General features: G+C 42.7%; 1 protein-coding gene across 1 annotated transcript in view; it reads right to left on the bottom strand.

The window, feature by feature from the left end:
* LOC113588837 (echinoderm microtubule-associated protein-like 6) overlaps positions 1-22,006 on the bottom strand; it is a 53,246-nt gene that overhangs the window by 18,651 nt on the left and 12,589 nt on the right. Inside the window, exons 3-22 of the mRNA XM_035529940.1 lie at positions 21,111-21,209; positions 20,941-21,009; positions 20,286-20,471; positions 19,290-19,425; positions 16,507-16,708; positions 15,965-16,102; positions 14,184-14,440; positions 12,642-12,854; positions 12,365-12,532; positions 11,231-11,337; positions 10,455-10,573; positions 8,849-9,035; positions 8,259-8,364; positions 7,930-8,023; positions 7,725-7,825; positions 5,901-6,103; positions 5,488-5,599; positions 4,857-4,984; positions 4,450-4,591; positions 3,239-3,391 (exon numbers count right to left, since the gene is read on the bottom strand). Of these exons, the coding sequence (XP_035385833.1) occupies positions 3,239-3,391; positions 4,450-4,591; positions 4,857-4,984; positions 5,488-5,599; positions 5,901-6,103; positions 7,725-7,825; positions 7,930-8,023; positions 8,259-8,364; positions 8,849-9,035; positions 10,455-10,573; positions 11,231-11,337; positions 12,365-12,532; positions 12,642-12,854; positions 14,184-14,440; positions 15,965-16,102; positions 16,507-16,708; positions 19,290-19,425; positions 20,286-20,471; positions 20,941-21,009; positions 21,111-21,209 (2,920 nt within the window). The remainder of the gene's footprint in view (positions 1-3,238; positions 3,392-4,449; positions 4,592-4,856; positions 4,985-5,487; positions 5,600-5,900; positions 6,104-7,724; positions 7,826-7,929; positions 8,024-8,258; positions 8,365-8,848; positions 9,036-10,454; positions 10,574-11,230; positions 11,338-12,364; positions 12,533-12,641; positions 12,855-14,183; positions 14,441-15,964; positions 16,103-16,506; positions 16,709-19,289; positions 19,426-20,285; positions 20,472-20,940; positions 21,010-21,110; positions 21,210-22,006) is intronic.

The raw sequence follows: 22,006 nt of genomic DNA, 5'->3' as shown, positions 1-22,006 counted from the left end.
TTCCGTCTCTGCACAAGATATGAACTCATTTAAAAATGAGACTGATATAGGGAAAATACATCAACTAACAATGGAAGTAATATCAAAGGTTTATAAACATATTTTAGAGTGGTGTTGCAATAGGGCTTGAACCCAGGACAGCCAGAAACAGCCTACTGGGTGAGCTACCACATTTTAATGATAGTGGACCTGTATGCAAAACAGTTAGATCTAAGAACAGATAAAACAAGAGAAGCAAGGCAGAAGAAGCTGCGAGGCAAACGAACTCCCGCTAGACTGCAGCGGCCATCAAAACGACCTGTGCATATATCGTGCTTCAAAGAAATGGAGGACGACAAAACAAAACACCACGCCGAGCATGGAAAAATGGAGAACAAAGGACGCCACGGAAAGAATGGGAGCCCCGATGCACTGGGGAAAACCAAACTAAAATGTCCCAAACAAACCAGAAAACAGGAGGAACTTTAATGTCTAAAAGCCTTGGGAGAGAGACAGACTCGAGAGGGAAAACTGGAGAAGGGAGGGGACGTGTAAAAACACAGACACCCTCGCAGAGCAGAAGAGAGGTGTAACACAAGGGCTTACAGACCTTAATGCCCAAAGTTACTGGCTAGGAGCTTGGTTCAAAACTTTAGCAAAGACCAAGCACTGAATGACTGGGTCACTGGGCTTATATAGATCTAGCCCAGCTGTTAGCTGCAAACAGGAGGTCTGACATGTCAAACCCCAAGACAGCACTGACCGGCTCAGCCAGTCTACATGAGGATTATGTTGCTGAAGCCAGGGGTACCCCAAAATCAGTTGCAAGTTGGGAGCATGGATAATAAACAGCACAATCTGTTCGGTGTGGGCCGACTCACAACGTGACTGGACAAGTCTGATGGCTAACAACCCCTGGTTCAAGGGACCGACCATCGATGACAACAATGGGTCGGGGTTTGTCCAGCGGGACCAGCGGCAGGGCTAACTTGTTGGCTATCCCAGCGTCAAAAAAGTTGCCCACTGCTCCAGAGTCCACAAATGCCTGCAGATGCGTTTCAGACATTCCCCAAGCCATTGTGATACTGAGGAACAACCCTTGAGCACGGGGAGGACTGGTTGAGTCCGTCAGAGGTTCTCCCTCCCCTGATGGATGCTATCCTGAGCTCCGGAGGAAAAGACAAGCTGGGCGAAGATGACCCGAGCTTCCGTAGTACAGACACCTTCCTTCCCACATCCGAGCGTCGCGCTCACTTTGGGAAAGGTGGGTGTGTCCAAACTGCATTGGCTGGGGTCCGGACTCCCCCTGCCTGTCAGGCACATGAACAGGGCTAAGGGTGTACGGCGCTACATGAGGGCCTCAACTGATCTCTGGGCCCTGTGCTCTGTGCCTCTCCCGTCCGCGATTGTCAATTCGCAACACAACATCGATCAGGTCATTGAGAGAGCCGGGAGTATCTCGGTGGACCAATTCATCTTTAAGCTCCTTGCTGAGGCCCTGGTGGAAAGCGCCCATCAGGGCTGTGGGGTTCCATCCACTCTCGGCTGCCATAGCGCGAAATTCGATGGTGTAATCAGCCACCGTTCTTTTATTACGTATATTAAGGAAACAGGAGGCCGTCTCCCCTCCAGCGACTGGATGGCCAAAAGTCCACTTGAGGGCAGCAGAAAACTCTGCCAAAGTGGAACATACATCAGTTTGGTGCTCCTAAACCAGGGTGGCCCATGCCAGAGCCCGCCCAGTTAGAAGAGAGATCATGTACGATGATGTTGCTTGCTCTGTGGGGAACCAAGAGGGCTACTGCTCAAAAGCCAGTGAGCATTGAAGGAGGTTCCTTTCTACAACCTCCTGCCTCACCAGCATAGCATTCAGGAGCAGGGAGCAACAGCTCTAAACACAAGATAGGCAGCATTTGGGGGCTGGCTGTGCTGCTGCAGGCCCAGCTGCCTCCTAACTTGGAGGCAGCCAAAGGCACTGCTGTTCGTATCAGAAGGTCTGTCAGGCCCTGTAACTGAGAAATTATCTGTTTCAGGGCCTGTTCACGTCAACCAACAGTCACCCCCTGATTAGTCAGAGCCACTTTTACCTAAGTCTCTCTTGAGCTGGGTCTTTCTGTAATGGGGCTCGAACCCAGGCCAGATAGGTGAAGACACCGACATCCTACTGGGTGAGGTACCACGTTTTTGATGATGGTGGGCCCGTGTGCAAAACAGTTGGATCTAAGAACAGGTGAAACAAGAGAAGTAAAAAAAAACAAAAACAAAAGTGGGGAGTTGAAGCCCGGCCACTTTGCTGCGAGGCAAATGAACTCCGACTAGACTGCGGCGGCCATCAAAACAGCCTGCGCGTATATCGCACTTCAAAGGAATGGAGGATGACAAAAAATAAATAAATAAATAAAAAATAAAGAGAGAACAAAGGATGCCACGAGAAGAACGGCAGCCCCAATGCACTGGGGAAAACCAAACTAAAACTTCCCAAACAAAACCAGAAAGCAGGGAGGAACTTTAATGGCTAAGGGGAGCCTCCGGAGAGAGACAGACTCGAGAGGGAAAACTGGAGAAGGGAAGGGACGTGTAAAAACACAGACACCATCACAGAGCAGAAGAGAGGTTTAGCACAAGGACCTCAATACCTAAAGTTACTGACTAGGACCTTGGCTCAAAATTTTAGCAAAGACCGAGCACTGGGTCACTTGCCTTATATAAATCTAGCACAGCTGTTGGGCATCAAGCCTGATTAGTTGTGTGCATGACTCAAGGCCTGCCTCTGGTGGCTGGAAGGGGCCTTGGCCTGATACCAACCCTTACAGGTGTCCCTTTTCAATAACTCATGAAATGATGTGCTTTTGCTACACATACATACACAAGCACACACACACACACACACACAGATCACATGTGCACAGAGAATAAATAAATTACACACAGTCTCTGCAGCTCTTCAGGCTCTGCTGCTTCAGGCTTTGAAATGTGGATTATGTGGATTATGAACGCGTGGATTACCCGGAGAGGTGGATTATGTGGATTATGAATATTAAAATATTCTATGACTCCAAACACTTCACATAGCAGACTATTTTTGTATATTTAGGCATACTGCAAACCTAAGGTACATTAAGGAGGCAATAAGCCTTATTTCAACACTATTTACTACTGACCACAGAAGCACAATGATTTAGAACCAATAAAAAAACAACTGATATGGTAGACCAACAAAAAACTGTACATTTTATTCAACTGATGACTTAAATGTCACCTTGGGAGAATTTGATGTCAGAGATTAGATCCCTCCTGTGGTGGAAGGAGACCATGTCCTCCAGCGTGTCCGCATTCACCACCAGAAAACTACCGTCATTGAGGCCCACTGCTAAGGCTTTCCCATCTGGGGAGAAGGCACAACATCTTCCTCCTGGCAAACACACGAACACACACATAAGCACACACACATGCACACAAGCATGCACACACAAGTACGCACGCAAGCACGCACACACATTAAATAAATAAAATACATGAAGGGTACTTCACATTTTTATTGAGCAAACCTTAGACGCATGAACATCTTTAAAGATTTCACATTTCTAAGGATGCGAGTTCAGAGCTATGTCTACAGTTAAAAAGTGGTTCTCAGTATAGGAGCACAATGCTAATATTTAATGTTTATAACTAATAAGTAGTGCTGCCTTTAGATACTCTGATCTCCCTAACAACAACCTGTAAGTATTGCATGTGCTTTAATTGAATATCCATATATTAATATCTACATTTATATTTATGTGTATACTGTAAGGCTTCATTCAATTGTAAAAATGTATTTCCCCACATATGTGACTATGTGACCATTTTCTTAAGGTGGAAAGAACAAACCACCACATATCTAGTGCTCGCCAGATATGGGTTTCTCAATGGTTGATGTTAATATTTAGAAAGCAGAGAGGACAATGGCCAATATATACTGCAAATATCATGCTGTTGGGTTTTTATTGTATCTTATAAAATACACTTTGCTTAACTTAATGAACATAAATGAACATTTATCACTTATTATCTGCATTGTCTCTGTTTGCTGAAGTAAAATTATTATCAATTTTAAAAAATGTATTAACTAAATAAATGTCCACAAATAATAAAAAATTAACTAAACCCCCCCCCCAAAAAAAACCCACAAACTGATGCCAAATTTTTAAAAAGGCCATTGCAGATGATCTCAAAATGGCATTTAATCAGCCAATTAATCGGTCACGCACGTTTCTTTTCTGTACCAGTGCATTTAAAATCAGCCAATTAATCGGTCACGCACGTTTCTTTTCTGTACCAGTGCATTTAAAACCAGATCGAGACCAGAATACACGATCTCACACCTCACCGTCAGGTCCCCTGTTTGACTGGTAGCCTGGCTTACACCACTGACTCTAGTAAGGAATCTGTTTTTTTTTTCTTTTCTTTTTTTTACAGTCTTGCTGGTACCTTTCTTCAGCTTGCGGACGGCCACCATGCGGTGGTTGGCAGAGATTTCCCAGATGCGCAGGGTTTTGTCATCACTCACAGTGGCACATACAGGCAGTAGGGGATGTGCAGCCAGCCCCCACACCTCACCCTCCATGTGACCCTACACATGCACATACACAGTCCTGCATTTTAAGGAGGTTACCATCCTTGGATGTTATCAAGCAAGCATCAGTCCCAGTGTACAGAATACTAACACTTAAATAAATTGGGGCGCATACTGTTAGGAGAGTATCAAAACAATTGACACCAGCATTAAACCTGTCTTGTAATATGATTAAAGACAAATCTAGATATATTCAAATATATATAAATTGACTCATCATTTTCTTCATGCATACTAAGACTGATGGGCCATGATAATTTACCTGAACCAGTAGGGTGATTGGTCCACTTTTGTCTATTTCCAGGATCTCTCCATTCTTAGTCCCCGCCAGAATGTGACCATGGCCCAGTGTTATGGCCCGAATGGAAGGGTTGTCCTCTAGGAGCAGCCCTGAAAAACAAACAAAAATAAAAAACAAATAAAATAAATAAATCCTTCCCTTATCCTGCTGGGTTAGAGCCTGCAGGTCAAGTTGCACAGGTAGGTAGATAATTGTACCATATGTTCCTGCTGTGGTGTATTATTTAGCTGCATTGCCATTCTAGTGCCATAGGGGGCAGCACCGAACAACAGTGGAAGTCATTCATGGAGCTATGGAAAATGTTGCATTTCAGAGAATCTTGCTCGTCTCCAAGGCAGGCCTTGGAGACATGCTCTGCACAGAAGACCTAATTATGCCATTAGTGTTGGCTGCATCAGCCTTTATGGTCCCGAATGACTTCCTGTGTCAGTTATGCCTGCTTAACAACAAATGAATGCTAATTAGCATTATGCAAATTAATAAATTAGCATTATTAATTTACACCAATCTAAATGGCTCACACTACCCAACTCATTCATTAAGAGCAACCAAAGTGGAGCTGCATGAAGCGTTTCATCAAATGGAAAGTGACCTTTGGATCCTGGCGAGAGTGTGGCTCTCTTGATTGCATATGTTTTAAGACATCTCTCAAACATGTCGTCCCAAAGTTCAACCACTCCGTCCTTCCCTCCAGTTACAAAGCCCTGTTGGGGGAGAGGAAGGGGCAGTGGTCATAAAAATACTGTGTCGCCAAAATAAATAAATAAATAAATAAATAAAATTAAAAAGCTGAGTAGGAATTTTAGGCCCAAATACAATTCTCAAGAGTAGGAAGCAGGCCAGACAGTATAATTTAGCAACAAAAATACAACTTTACAACTTTATATACAACTTTATACAGCACAACAAAATACAACTTTATATAGCACAAAAAAATCCTACTGAAATAAACAAAAAACATTATAGGCCCAGTGGCTATCTAAGGTTTCCAAAGACTGTGTTTACCTTATCTAAGGAGAACATGGCGAATACGGGTCCATCATGGGTTTTGACTGTCTTCAGCAGTATAGGCTCTTTCCAGATGTAAATGTCTCCGGTGGCTGCTCCAGAGAACACCAGGTCGTCGGTGTGACCGTAGCACACAGACATCATGGTCTCAGACTTCCCCAGGTTGCCGAAGACCCCACGCTTAAACGTGAGACCACCGCCTCGAGGAGGAACAGCGTAGCAGGTTAAGTGGGTGTCCTGCAAATACCTGATCAGGCCTTTCAGGAACCCTGGCTGGTTTCTGATCTAGGCCCGGGCACAGACGAAGAGTTGAAATGTTGATCATGGGGTTTGTGTATGTGAACACTAGCATAGGAAGTCTTACCACTAAAAACACTCACAAAGACAGGGAACCTGACAATAGAGCACTTAAAATGGCTAAACTGGGCTACAACTGAGATTAATTATCAATATTGATCAATGACTAACAAGGTGGAGTCCTTTTTACAAGGGCATGAAGATGCTCGAATAAATAGGAGAGTGTAGATATAAAGAAAAAACCAAGGGGTGAGGGAGACAGGCTCAATTCATATAATGAGGCATTCTCAAAGGTTAACCTCAAGAGGACCATTACAGAAGGTTCTTCAATCTTTTATAAAATCAGAATTCAACCCCTTGAAATAAGGCACTTAGATAAATAACATTACATTTAGATGCCTCCTTTACATACTTGTAAAGAAACCAAAAAAGCAGGTTTCAGGCAGACATAGTCCTACATAGTGCTTTTTAAGAGGGTGAAGCACCCTCTGTTCCTGAGTGCTGGGTGCTAGATTACCCTAGTCTATCTGCAGTTATTTTAGGCAAAGGTTATACAATCACCTGCCACCTTAAACCTGTCATGGTGCACTGTGACTGCCACTAGTGCTTTATGGCTTATTTTAAGGCACAGACATCTCCCTGAGACTCTTATAAAAACAAACTAACTCACCCAAGTTCAACACCAGAATAGAAGAGCTGCCAACCTGCTGTGAACTTCTACACCAGGAGCACCAGTTTAATGTCTGCAGAGCCCACTGCAATGCATGCTGGCTCCTGGATGTAAATGTTAAGCATCTCAGGAGGAGAATGCAAGCTGTTTTTGTAGATGGTGTTGCTCTGGCAACAGAGCTCCATCAATCCTTCCATAACCATCTTAAATTCCAAAGGACTTCAACTAAACTACACACCAACCTGTCTTTCAACAAGGGATTATGAAGCACTACTACATGAATGTGCACCTTGCAAACAGGTTCCTCACTCCTCTTCCTTGCACTTATAATACAACCCCCTTTCGTGTAGCGTTTAGTAATAATGACCATGGATGCATGTCCCACTGATTCTGATAGACCACCAACCAACTCAAAATCTCAAGCTAACTATGTAGCGCACAACAATATAATTAAACCACCTTAAACAACCCTAAATTAACCACTATGTCATGGTACGACCCCTCCACCCTAATGTCTCCTCATCTGTGTGTGCGTGTGTTCGTCAGTGTGGCCATACCCCCCCTCCCCATGTTCCACACCTGCTCCTCGTTGTTTTATTAGTTTGCGTGTATAAAAGTCCAGCGTTTACGCATTAGTGCTGGCGGTGTTTGGATATGATAGCTCGCAGGCTATGTGTATAAATAAATGTGTTTTTATTTAATGCGATTCGTCCCCCGCCTCCTGCTTAGCCTCTGTGTTACACACCATTATTAAACCACCATTACTAAGTGACTTATCAAAAATACAAACAAAAGCGGAAAACAGACAAGAAAGCAAGAACAACAGAAAGATCACAAACGTTGGTCAGATGTACCTGCCAGCTGCCAAAATCTGATGTGCTTCATGCCCACTGTCACGAGTTTGTCTGTGTGGGAAGGGCTACATTTAACTACAAACAGCTTGTCTGTGTGACCTCTGAAGGGAATAAAAAAGACAAAGAGAACAACAGCGAGGACAGGCATATCACACGAGGGACTCCCAACTGTGGTGAGCAGCGCTGCTGTGCCTCACGCTGTTACCTGGCGGTGGCCAGTTTCTCGCCTTTCCTCCAATCCCATACCACGATGGTGTGGTTATCATCAACGCCCACAGACGCCAGGCTTTTACCATCAGCTGAAGGGATAAGGGTGGCAAATACTGACCTGCTTAAACTTGTATACAAGTTACCTACAAAACTGAAATTCAGAAATGTAGCCCCCTCCCTCCCCCCCAGATATTTATCCATTTTAAATGCCCACAAAATTTATAAAACACCAACTGCTTGATCATTTATCTCCCCCATCCCCATGCCCAACTATAGTCAACAAACAAATTATGAGATGCAGTTAAAATGGTACAGCAGCCATACCAGAGAAGTCCAGAGCACAGACTCCCCTCTGGTGATAGCCTTTGAGGAGGGAGAAGCATTTCAGAGTCTGGATGTCCCACACATGGACAGCTGGGTCCCGGCCAACCTGAAGAACACCACAGAGGACTTGAAAAATTAGGAGACTTCCCTTCACTTTGCCAATCTTAATCAGACAGGTTTTTTAATCCGATAGTAAAGGTACTTCTCAGTACTGTTATTATGGTACTGGTCACACTGGCTGCCCCAGACTAAAAGAACCTAAATCACACTTGGCTATTGGTGAATTAGTTTTGGCAAGTAAATACCAGCTTTCCAATGCTGCCCCAATAATGTATAGGGGCTTTTCACAACTACGTTTGAAGACACGAATGACATTAACCCTAATGACATCATCAAGAACAAGCTTATCAATTAGGTTTTTATCTAGTGGCTCTACTAATCTTAGTTTTTGACATGTTATGGTGGGGCGTAGTGTTTTATTTCTCTTAAACATGTACTCTTAAGTCAATACAGTGCTCCTGAACTATAACAGACTACATGGGAAGTTGAGTAACACAATCTGGTGTAGTTCCACAGTAGAGCGACTATACCTGCCCTGTGGCGACATAGTCTTTAATAGGGTGGACAGTCAGGCTGAGGATGTCATCATCATGGCCCTGATAGAAGCGTTGCGTGTGCTCCTGCCTGTTGTAGACTATTCCCACGGCAGCTACATGGTACACCACCTCTCCCGTCTGTGTGTAGAACAGATTATTCCGGCAGTCATATCCTCTAAACCTGCATGTGGAGTAAGAGAAAAGTTATAGAAACAAAAATGATGAATATAAAAATCATGTTGGCAACATGGAAAATGTACATCTTCTACACTCATATCTTTTGTGATATGTACAGCATGTGAATAGCATTAATTTATACTGAACCTTAGATTGTAGCAAAATCTTTAAAACCCTTGATATTTAACTGTGTTATTTAGAGATTCACAGGAAATAAATTATAGGAATCAAATCATCAAATTAAGATAGTTATACAACACTCTGCACAAACAGAACCAAACTAAACAGAGACAGGCACAATTCAGAGGTAGACCCGCTTGGCTGTTTGAAGGAAATTTAAATCAACCACATGCTGGAAATACAGTGTCTCAGAGGCTCTAGACACATGGACACATGTGCATGCACGCACGTGCATGTGCACATGCACGTGAATACACATGTGCACACACAAGCGCGCGCACACACACAGACGCACCTGCACACATGCAGGCACTTTACAAATGGCTTGAAGCTGAAAGTGAATATAACCCACTCAACTCAAGGCTTTAAAAAATGAAAAACAGTTCAATTTGAAAGAAATTACTGAACAAATGTTCTGTCACTGACTCCAGACCAAGGACACATTTATTAATCTTTTATGTTGCTGTCATATGCATCTTTTGGGATTAAATAAGACAGAACAAATAGGTTTTACATTGATGTAGTAAACCATTTTTACACCATCTGGTTGCATGGATATAGTTTAAGTAGCATGAATGTCAGTGCAGAACATACAGTACTATAAGGCAAGAATATTATAACAAAAATGTCAAAACTACAGCTGCATCAAAAATGGAACAGTTGGGCTGTCCACAGCAACCTTTTCTGAAGAATTTTTAAACTAGCTAAATTACAAAATATTAAATATATAAAATGTAGATGATGGACTTAAGATTTTGTTTCAGTTTCAGTGGTAATGTCAAAACTAAATGGAAACACATTAAATACAAACTTCAGATAAGCTCCTTAGACCACAATTTCAAGATCTTATGCAAAAACTACTTTGGCTTCATAAATATTGATGATACTATTAAAGCTTTGTCAAGCAGGACACCACCACAGCAAAACAGTAATTATTATGGCATAATTAAACATTTAAAGGCATAATGTTTTACAGAATAAAGATTATTATTACAGCCCTCTACATATATTCACACTCTGCAAAAATGAAAGCAGGCGTCTTCGTGTTCAAACCGTCCCATGATTTCTATCTCCATAAACAATCATGAAAGCGTCATCATCAAATACCGTTGTGTAGAATAAACGTCACAATTTCTGTTCCCCCAGCACTGACAACGGTGTCATTAATGAGAGATCACTGTGGCAACATGGAGGTACACAGAGGGACGGGGGGGACACAATGGAATGTGGGGGGATGCAGTACCCATGTACGAAGTGCAGATGGAGGCCAACATCTGGTGCGGCCTGCCTTTTCAGGGAAGCTGGTGGCAGCATCTTCTCTCTGCTCTGCTGTTTCAGCTGGGGGAGGTCCTCCTTGTAGACCTGCAAGACACACAATTAGCTTCTGCCCCTGTAAGGTCCACCACCCACCGACTGCTTGCTTCTTCTCATGGAGGGGATTTTTCACATCATCTTGATTTCTGAGCAAAAAAATGGCAAATGTCACGTAACCCATAGGTTAATATGTACCGATGTTAAAGTGGAGTCGTAGTTTAATAATTCTATTGCCTACTGCACCAGGTCCTGCACAGATTCCCACACAGAGTGAAGCACGGGCATATCGTGTGCTTGACAGCACTCATACGGAGCCCACGAAGTTGTGAAATAAAGATTTCAAAATGCCAAGACAGATGGCAAGTGATTTTATTCAAATTGATTCAGGTTTAAAGTTAACGAATGACAATTCATTACAGGGATAAACTGTGCTCTCTGTTTTAATGAGACTTTGAAACATAACATGGTGTGTGAATATAGGTTTTAGCTTTGCTTTCGCAGACCTATCTAAATTTAGAAAGACTTGTTTGAAAGGAATTTGCCCCTTACACCTGGAAGTATCATAAACCAGCTCTTGTTGCAGGCATTTAGCTTTTTAGTGATTGACACCCTGGAAAGTCAGACTCAATTTTAAAAGGGCCAGAGACATAGTTTACTGTCTTCTACTTAAAACAGTTTTGGGTGTGTGAGCTAGTTGGTGCTGACCTGCCGGTCATAGTTGATCTGTGTCTCCTGTTCAATGTCAGAGTCCAGCTCTGGCACATCAGACAGATCGGAATCAGACTCCTCACTGTTAGAATCAGCACATCCATCTGGAGAAAGCAAGAATGCAGAAAAAGGAGCTTAATACGCACAGAAAACACTGTTTCTGTGCTCCCCACCTAGATTTGCACAAACTACCAGATGGCAAGAGTTCACAATTCATAAAACGCCTCATAATTTGAACTATCAAAGGCAATATGTAATATCCATTATTAATACGCGAGTACACCTGCCTGCTAACCTGCTTTGAATTATAAACAAAACTCAAGCACTGAATGCTACTTTCTGTTGTGCATTCTGTTCACTAAAAAGATGTTGCTTGTTTCAATTGCTCTTTAAAACTCATGTCAGACTAGCCTGCTTTTCTTGAGTTCTGTACATACAGTGAACCATGAGCCTGGAAACACCATGGCAAATAGTGTAAGATGTGAATTACTTTTTTTTTTTTTTTTTTTATATATACATACAAGCTGGAATAGATACTACATATGGAACTTCTCACTAACATTCTTAAAGTGACAAATCTGATCATCCCAGAATGTTTGGCACCCCAATCATTGTACAATCAGCAGCAAAAGTAACTTGTTTTTGCAATTCTGGATTTTTTATCCAGACCCAAAGGTTCTGCTCTGCATCCTCTAGAACATACAATATCATGCAAAGAATAAAAAAACCTTAGTAAGAGAAAACTGACATCAGATTACAACCAGAAGATGATTTGAGGAATGAGTCTTTTTCCTACTACTCCAAAAGTTCCTGTTTCACGCAACATCTGGTGGATACATAAATGGAACTCACACTCAAGAGTAATTCATCATTTCCTACATCAGATGTGTAACTCTCCATGTTCAAAATCTGCTTTCTCAAGCCAAGCAGGAACACACAGTCCAGTATACAACCAATATTTGAACCTTTAGTAGATTTACTAATGGTATGGCACCATTAGTAGATTTCTCTCAGGCAGGAAATTTATTCCAAATTGATTTTTTTGTACAGGCAAATTAATTTATCTTATTTTAATGCAGCACTGGATAAATTAGACGCTGAATACACTGCACATGCTGAGTGGTGCCATACCTTGCAAAATTGGATCAAGAATTCCATTCATGATGCTTTCTGGAAAGAACCTCCACTGGAACAATGAGTGATCTGCTCCCCCTGTAGTCAACACCCACTGATGGTCATGTGACCACCGCACATTGGTCACATGAGCAGAATGGCCGACATACTTCTTGAACTTGGCTCCTATGACAAAAGCCACAGAATACAGGCCAGTCCTGTGAGTAACGTTGACCGCTACTGCTAATAGCTGCCCATTGGGTATTAATTAAGAATGAGTAAAATGTCGGATAACCTTTTCTCTGGCAGGGGAAGCGGAACAGCTTGACCAAACCAAAGTCATCGCCAGTCACCAGGACGGCACTGCTGTAGTTGGCATCAAGAGAGTTGATGTCACTGATGCTGGTGTACTTTGGCCAAATCCCACTCACCTCTGGCCCAATCACACAAGTCCAGGAGACCCAGTGAATCCCTTTGATCTCCTCTTTGGTAGTTAGATGCTTCCCAGCTGGCATATAAGCAAATGAATCACATTCCACATTTACCAGCTTCAGTAAGAAAATGACACATTTAGAAGAACTCAAAAAAAATATGTTATTCTAGCTAAGCAGTACAGGCACATATAGAAAGCTCATCTATTTATTTTCAGATAACAACAATGACACAATGCTGCAACCAGTGCAAGACCCATTTAGCATGCTCTCTGTTAGCAAACTCAAAAGCTCAAAGCAGGTCCTGGACCAATTCTGGTACTGCTTCAGAAACACCAATACACACTGCAAAATTACAGCTACAACATGAACCCTATTTGCTGAGTATATTAAATAACTACTAATCCTGCACTTGTGGAAATATTGTATCGCAATACAATTGATTAATTGAACCGTATTAGCAATTATCCTTTTTTGGTATTGCACTTATGCTCGTTTTGTCATTCTTTCTAGGTATCACCATTGACTCCTGTACCTAGCAATATCCTAGTTCAAGTGTATCTTTGACTATAACCCATTGTACTAGCTAGGGTGCACTCTGAGTAGAAGACAAAGCACTTTTGTAGGTTGCTCTGGATAAGAGTGTGCTAAATACCATAAATGTAAGTGTAATGTAATGTATTGTCTGAAATTAAGCTGTTAACATTTCCCCCCTCAACAAGTTTTATGTTGCATAGGAAATACTGTTAAACAACACCAGAGAAATGAATAGGGCAAGCCAAGGTTAAGGGCAGCCTGTATGGAGCTGATATGCAAAACATTCTAGACCATTCCACTGACAGAGTCCTCAATTGTAATTTCCCAGCTGCTACTGTACACTATAGCTGCACAATAGAACGTGAATGTGTTTATCATTACTCCAGTATTGGTCTTTCATGTTATTTTTACCTCAAAACTGGAATATAAAAATGAAAACCTTTGTGTGCTTTGAGCACCTAACCAACTGTAGTCATTCTAGAGGTTTGTGTTTGAATATGCCAAGCATATTGCCATGTAACAATATGTATATATTTATGTATATATTTTTTGTTTATGTCATGTAGCTCTACTATACTGTACTGGAATTTAGGTAGATTTTCTGTATACAGTAGTGCACTGCTGAAGTAAATTAGTGTTTTTGTCATGAGGAAACTGTCCAAATAAACATTTTTTGTTAGAGGTGAAACACTTTTAGTACGTTCCACTATTTTGTTTGAATGATCATGAAAGTTCAAGAAATTTCATGATGATAAATAAATAAAACAATCTATATCGATGTAGGACAAAGAATGCTTTTCTTATAGCCAAAAATCACAGGAGGCTGCTGCGTCTCCAGCACCAGTGTTTATGAGTTGGGTGGAGCTCACTTGGCATTCGGTAGAACAGTCGCTCCCCCATGCCGTCATTGGTCTGCAGGAACTTGCCATCGATAGACCAGTCGAGGTGCATGATGTAGCTGCTGGATGCGCTGCACTCGCCCACCTTCTTGAAGCGCTGGGCCACGGCATAGATGTCTACCAGGCCATCGTTGGAACCCACAGCCAGGTAGGCACCATCAGGAGAGAACTTCAACTCATGGATGACCTCCTTCCGGTCTTTGATGTGCACTATTTCAGTCATGTCTCTGATGTGGGAGAACAATAGGGAGAACAAATTGGTTTCTCCAAAAGCTGTGCAGAATGCTGTGTGAAATCGTTGCTCGGTTATACCGCATGTTAAGAGAACCTTTGAGGAAATGTATTATTTATTTAGAATATTCATGCTCTGAAGGAAAGTACTTTGCTTGGGAGTAAGAATGTACTCATAATCCTGGAACGCCAGGGCCGCTGATGTCAATTCAGAGGTCAATTCATTTCAGCACGGACATCGTCACTCCAGCTGCCAGTCCTTCTACAAGTCTGGCTGACAGGATGCCAGAGCTTGTGAGGATCTGGAGAGAAGCCACCATCCCAGAACGCTGGTTTAACACCGCCTGAGCAGCTGCAGATCATGAAAGTTCCCCTGGCCCTGCCCTCCTCGGATCTCCAAAACGCTTAGTGGCCTTAGTTAAATCGGGCTGCTTGCCACGGCGCCGCTTCCAATCGAGGCCAACAAATCGGGTTGGCGCCGCCTCATCAGGCCTGTGTTGTTGCACTGAAAAGTAATTCCCCCAGCTGACATTTGATTAGCGCTTGTGTGAAGAAGCAATCGTCTACTTAATGACTGTCACGTGTTTCCCACTGCGACTGAGTGACGGATGTGGCTCCATTTGTCACATAGATAGCAGGTGATGTGAATGAATAATCAATTATTCATGTAAAAGCTTCATTACCATTAGATGAGAAAGATGCATTACATATTTTGACTGTTTAAGCTTTTAATAATTCATTAACTTGTTCAACAAATCCATATGAAGTACACTCATTTCTAATTCTTTTTGAATTTTTTTTTTTAAAAAATACATCCTGATGCTGTTGGCGAGTTTATCAACAGTCCAGCCTGAGCGAAAAATCTTCAGGAAACTGCCTACTGATCCATCCGTGCAATGGAATAATTCGTTGGCTTCTTTGGGGATAAAAAGTCCATCTGTTTTTTAAACAAGGTGCAAATACGATCAGAGTGCTTCAAAGGGCACAGTGGGGATTAGCCACTTCAAAACCTATCGATTAACAGCCCTGCAAAGCCATTTACCACGGCTTAGGGGAAAAGCACAGCTGCAAGGCGACACTGTGGCATGGCAACACAGCGGCATGGCAACATGGCAACACCTACTGCATAACTAATGTAAAGTAGCCATGATGAGTAGATCAGAGACCATGAATGCATTTCTCTAAGCCACTGATTTTACCATAAAAGTGTTTACAGTGTTTAAAGTGGTGTTTGTGTGTGTGTAAATGTGTGTTCACTCACACACAGACAACCTTGAGAGGACATGCTATTTCCAAAAGACTCTCATTCTTATATTAATTTCAATTACAGCTGACTTAATACAATTCAGGTCTAATGCTTCCAGTCTTTTAATCTACAATGACACTTTGGGGCAAGAAAAGCTCATTAAGTCTACATGGAACCCATCACCAATGAACACATATAAATTATATACACCCTGCTACACTCTGCACATGCTACGACCGGGCGGTGTGAGGGAGCAGGCAAAGGTATGTCATACCTGAAGCGGAGCACGGTGAAGGACCCGTCCTTCATGCCCAGGGCAAGCTGCGAGCCATCGCTGTTGAAGGCCACACTCCGCACAGCTTCCTCCATATTGCAGCGAGCAAGCAAAGTGTGGTCAGCCAGACTCCACAGCCTGGTCAACAGAGAGAGGGGGACGCACGGTTCCTTCTCCATGCTGATAAGTGCACGCCACAAGTACAAAAACTAACTGCTGTTTAATGCAAAGCGTTGCTGCATTGCTTATGTATAGTCCATTCTTATCAGGACAGTGAAGTCAAGCAATTGTATTTTTTATTGAAACTTTTCAATAAAAATAAGGCCACTTCTAAAGAAAGAATGATGTCAGAATGATGTCAGATATCAAAATGTCATCTTGACTGTTGCGTTTAATCCTGCCTCTTGTGCTATGCCACAGAATTTTGTACTATGTCACAGACTTTCACATAAAAACATCACACAGACAGACACACACACAGAGAGAAGGGGAAGAAAGTGAGAGAGAGAGAGCGTGAGAGCGCATGATGTTAAGTCTCTGACCGTATGGAGCGGTCATCGCTGCCGGTCACTGCCAGCGCTTTCTTGGGGTGGACGGTGAGGGCCCAGAGCTCGCCCTCACTGTGACCCTGCATGATAAGCTGTGGCTTTTCCCGGTCCCGCACCATCACCTCGAAGATCTCGCTGTCCTGAGTGCCCACCAAGATGCGGTCAGCCCGCCAGCACACACTGCGGATGGACAGCCCTGAAAGAAAGATATATATATATATAGAGAGAGAGAGATAGAGATTTCAAAAGTAGTTTGGAAATTCCATTGAAGAGACTCCTTGCTATTCCTCCACATCATTATCAGAGTACAGTGGGAGATGGCTGTATGGAGATCTCAGTTCTTTTAACATAGCAAAGTGTCCTAGTTTAACAAGCACTGGAGATTTCCTTTTTCATTTTACGCAATTATGCAAAAGGAACAAAAAAACTTTTGCAAACCAATAGCTTCTGCTGCAGCTCACAAACCTTAAGAATGGCAGCCTCCACTAAGACTTGGGTCATGACTAAGACTTTGCGTCATGACTCCATCCATCTGGCATCCATTTGTCTACCAGTCAAGCCTTAAAAAAGTGTGTTTCAATTTGCAGCGGCAGGCTGGTTTGAGGTGAAGAGTGGCATCCAATTGGCTGACCGTGTCAGGCAACCTCTTAGCCAGAGCTCACTGAGTGAATACCAGATTCAGGCAGAGTGAGAGCGAGAGTGTGTGTGTGTGTGTGTGTGTGTGTGTGTGTGTGTGTGTGTGTAATTGAGTGAGTGAGTGAGTGAGTGAGATCAAGGAAGGAGTCAGAATTTATTTGGAGCAAATGTAGGGAGCAATGCAGAGGGGGAAGAGGAAATTCCTGTGGTCCACGCATGAGCATGTCACCGATTGGAGGGGGGAAACGGTTGCAAATGGTGGTGCCATGCGCAAGCCCTGTCATCATCTTGAGGCAAGTTACCTTATGCATGCACACGCCGTCATCTCACGTGCTCACATCTCATATGCACACAGAGCTCTCCTGCCAGAGACCGCAAGTGTGTAAACACCAGCATCTGCCAACTAGTCACTTACAATCTACGCAAATACAGCATCTCTATGGGGAGGGTACCTGGCAACCAGATTACAGGAAACATGCACACACACCTGGACACACACAGCTTGAACAAACATTATTTTATTCAATCATTAATTAAGCCATAAAGGAAAAAGTGACAAAAATGTGAAAAATGTGAAACCATTGTGGGAAATATTTGTCATCCACCCTTGCAACTGAGGTGAATTGGGCCTTCCAAACAGAAAAAGCGGTGTAAGTGGTGGCAAACCCCCAACAAGCCTGGGCTGGCAAGGGGGGTAATATTTTAATTATCATGGATACTGCTCTTTCTCTCCTCTGGAATAAAGATGAAGAGAGCAGCACGTGGCGGCCAGGGAACTCACTTCTCGTGGCTCGGAAGTGAAATGTCAACATACAACAATGCTCCAGCCACAAGGGGATTCTGGGCAATTCCAGATAATTGGGATTCTGTATAATTTGATAAAAGCTGTTGAGCATAGGGCTTTCCACCCAGTTCTGATTTGAAAACCCCTGAGGCATTAATTAGCTGGCACCGGTGGAGCTCGAATGCAGGGTATCCAGCATCGTCTGTGGTGTCAACCGGGCGTGAGTTCAGAGCGAAGGGTGAACAATCAGAAGGGGGTAACTTAGACACCCACACACCCCCACACAGCCAAGCGCACACACAGGCTTGCTGCAGGAGCAGAGGGAAATACCAAGCACACTTTAATTAAGCAGCTGTCTCCAGAAAGGTCAGCCATTGGAATTCAACAGGGAACTTTGGAGGACGATCATTGATAATGAACTTTAATAAACCACAGGTCTCCTTCTTCTTAAAAAAATGCATCCAAAAAAGACAATGTTGTAAAAATAAATAAATATAATTAGGGCAAGAATTGGTTAGCATATAACAAAGGAGACTGCACTAACTTGTAACAATTTCACAACACATATTTTCTGACTCATGCAAATCGAAACAAAATAAATAAATAAATAAACAAACATCGCCCTGTTGTGCAATGAAATATTCAGACAACACAAATGCCACAAATCATTGTCTCCGTCCCTACTTTTCACCTCAATGCGCTGTTTGTGCGCAAATTGGTTTCTGCTATCCTTGTCTTGTAAAGATCATCATGCATTCATGACCAGATGCAAAATGTCTTTGGTTCTTTCTTATGCCTTACACCTCAGCAAGACATAATTAGAAGAGTCGATACACCTTTCCCCAGCAGATATTTGTTGATGACATGCAGACTCATTAGTCGGGAGCAACATAATTAAACTTAATTACACAGCTAAACACACCTTGTGAAAAACAGACTCCTCCATCATCACAGCACACCTGCTGAGACTTTGCTTGTGTGTGTGTGTGTGTCTGCTCTGTCACTCCCAATCACCATGAGTCCCAATTAACAAGAATCAGCACAGTACTACAGTAATAAACCCAAGCTATTCTTTTCTCATTTGAAGACCAAAAATCATATACTTGTCTAGCAAACCTGTCCACATCCTGTCTAGCAAACCTTTCTATGTCCTAAATTCTTTTTTCACCCTACACTGTCAGCGGTTTACTTGCATTGGACATTTCAAGCTTGCTATGGCTTATGTGGGAACCCAGTGATCTGTGTTGCTCCACTAAATGTGTGTTATATCCAGTTGCAGTAAAGGCACAGGGTGAACATGAGCGGCGGGTGAACGTGAGCGGCGGGTGAACGTGAGAGGGGAGCTTCCGGGCTGCACCTTGGTAGCCATGTTCGGCCTCCCGCAGGTGGATTTTGGTGATGGGTTTGAAGTCGAAGTCCCACAGGCGGATGCAGCCATCTCGCCCACCAGTGGCAAAGCCCTCCTCGCAGGCGTACATGCTGAAGATCCCTGCCTGCAGGAAACCACGGCGATGCACACGCATGCAGATCCATACACATGCACACAAGTGCCCACAATGAAGCAAAAAGATATGTGGACACAGCAAACAAAAACTGTATACCTCAAAATAAGTCTACCCCCCAAAATTCAGATATAATGGAAAAACTGGTGTTCAGTAAATAGTGTGCAACTGAGAACCCGTTCTAACTGGAACTCTTGCTTCTGAATTTTGGGGGTAGTGACTGATGGCACTGTATGTATTCTGTACGTCACATTGCTCCACTCTGAGCCTCACCACTGCCTGCCTACAGAGTCCAAATGAATTCAGTGGTAGAATCGCTGTTTTCTGATTTCTCTAACATAACTCTACATAACTTCCAGGAAGCAGTAAATATCGCCATCCCTCGAAGTGCAGCATTTGACTCTGTGCCAAAGGCCTTTGCTTTACTGAGCCCCACATACTGAGCGTGATGATTAAATTCCACTGTGGCAGAGAATGTGGGGCAAAACCTCTGATGATTATCTGAAATGTGGAAGAGCCACTGGATATCAGTCAGAAAATAAGACAATTTTTCGATTCAGGAGAGACTTTTTTCCCTTTACACAAAATCGAAAATAAAACCATTTCCACCACCAATTATTATCTTCTCTCCTGAAACAGTCACTATGCATAAGAAACTACTTCCTATTAGCTAGGAAGTCAGTGCATAATGAGCACAAGCTGAAGTTCCACAGTTCTACTGAAGACATTCACTATTGAATTGTAAACTACATCCATCTATGTGCTCATGTATGTCAATAAGTAGGAAAACATCTGTGCATGCACATATATGAGCAAACCTGATAGAAATTGATTAAGAGAACTATATTCACCCCATGGGCACCTTGCACCGTACGTATCAGGTTGAGCCCCTTCCAAACGTAGACGTCCCCATTTAGAGCGCCAGAGTAGGTGATGTCACCTTTAGCGGACGCTACACAGAGAATAGTCTGCAGGTCCCCCGTCTTGCCGAAGATGCCTCGCTTGGGTGTTAGTGCATTTCCACATATCGCCCAGAACTACATGCAGGCAAGAAATGATAACGATGAAAGAGCACACTGGGGATATGAAACATCGTAAACAAAATAAAGCAACAAACAACAACAACAACTGCATTATAGTATTCAGGTTACAGATTCATAGTTCAAAACAGATCACAGAAAGGTCACTTGTTGCAATGACATGCAGCTTCAAAGGATGATTTTGCATTATCTTTTAATCCACACTGTACCCACACAGAATCCAATTAAGCTGCGTTCCCCACCTCACATTCAGACCTACTAGCGTGCACTGATATTTCATCCTCTAGCTTTTACTGTTCAGAATCATGCCATAAGGGTTAGTTCCCCCTCAAGCAACTCTACACTGGGGCTCAATGGCAGTAGCAATCAAACAGGATCAAGCCTACTATCTAGTCGACTATGGCTGAGATCTCTGACCATCTTATTGGATAACATGGAATAACTTATGATTCGTCCCTGAGCTTACCTTGATGTGCTTGACCCCGCAGCTTACGAGTCGGTTCTGCTGAAACGGATCCCACGTGATGTCAAATATCTGAATCAGATGAAAACATGGATCCCGTTATAAGACACAGCAATACTTTGCTCCAAAGTTCCCAACAAAAGGAAAAGATGCAGATATCACCAGGTCCATACCCTATCAGAATGTCCCGTCGCCGTGGCAATGAGTTTGCCTTTCTTCCAGTCCCAAACACACACTGTATTTTTAGCATCCAACCCCACGGACACCAGACGCTAAAAATAGAAAATACAACAAGCGCTTATTGAACTAAAATTCACTAACTTAATGAGAAGCAGGGAGAGAGGGGAGGTATAACATGCAAGATGTTCAGACAGATGGTCTTAGACACACAAACCAAAATAAAAACCCCAAATGTAAAAACCCCTAACAAAAAAAAAAAATGCCATGCTAAGCATTACTGCATGCCAATATACCGTTTATTGCATGTTACCACAATACTTGTCCCTATAATACAGATATTGCAGAATGAGGAAATATGCAAATGCGCTTTCTAACAAATCTTTTTTAAAATTGTGTGCTTTGAGTGTCCTGTCCAGTCTCACAGGTTCCAGATCAATGTTCTGTATATGTTTTGATGAAGCATCACACATATTTGATTCAACAAAGGTAAACAATCTTTGCCAAAATAATGCAGGCTAAGCATGACAACAGCAAGGGTTCAGCAGTGTGTCTTATTATACTGCAAGGCACAACACAGATGCAAAATGCATTGCAAGGCAATATTTTGGTCCTACATTCATCCCTTAAACTTAATCCTTTTCCTACTTCTATTCTCAAATCCTGCCTCTCTATTCATTATTAATATTATAAACTCATTTTTGCCTTTTGTACAGGGGACAGTGTCAAAAAATGGAAGTTGTCAAACCCATTCCTAAAAAGCCCAATGCTGACCCCTGTGGTGTTAATAATTTTCATTGTATATGACCTATAACTTCCTGCTGCTGAACTGTAATAAGACTGAGGTCTTGTTGATTGGTTCTAAATCCAATACATCAAAACTGTCCAATTT

Source organism: Electrophorus electricus, chromosome 9 (assembly GCF_013358815.1).
Source record: "Electrophorus electricus isolate fEleEle1 chromosome 9, fEleEle1.pri, whole genome shotgun sequence".
In the NCBI taxonomy this organism is placed as follows: domain Eukaryota; kingdom Metazoa; phylum Chordata; class Actinopteri; order Gymnotiformes; family Gymnotidae; genus Electrophorus; species Electrophorus electricus.
This window is presented reverse-complemented; position numbering and strand designations above follow the sequence as displayed.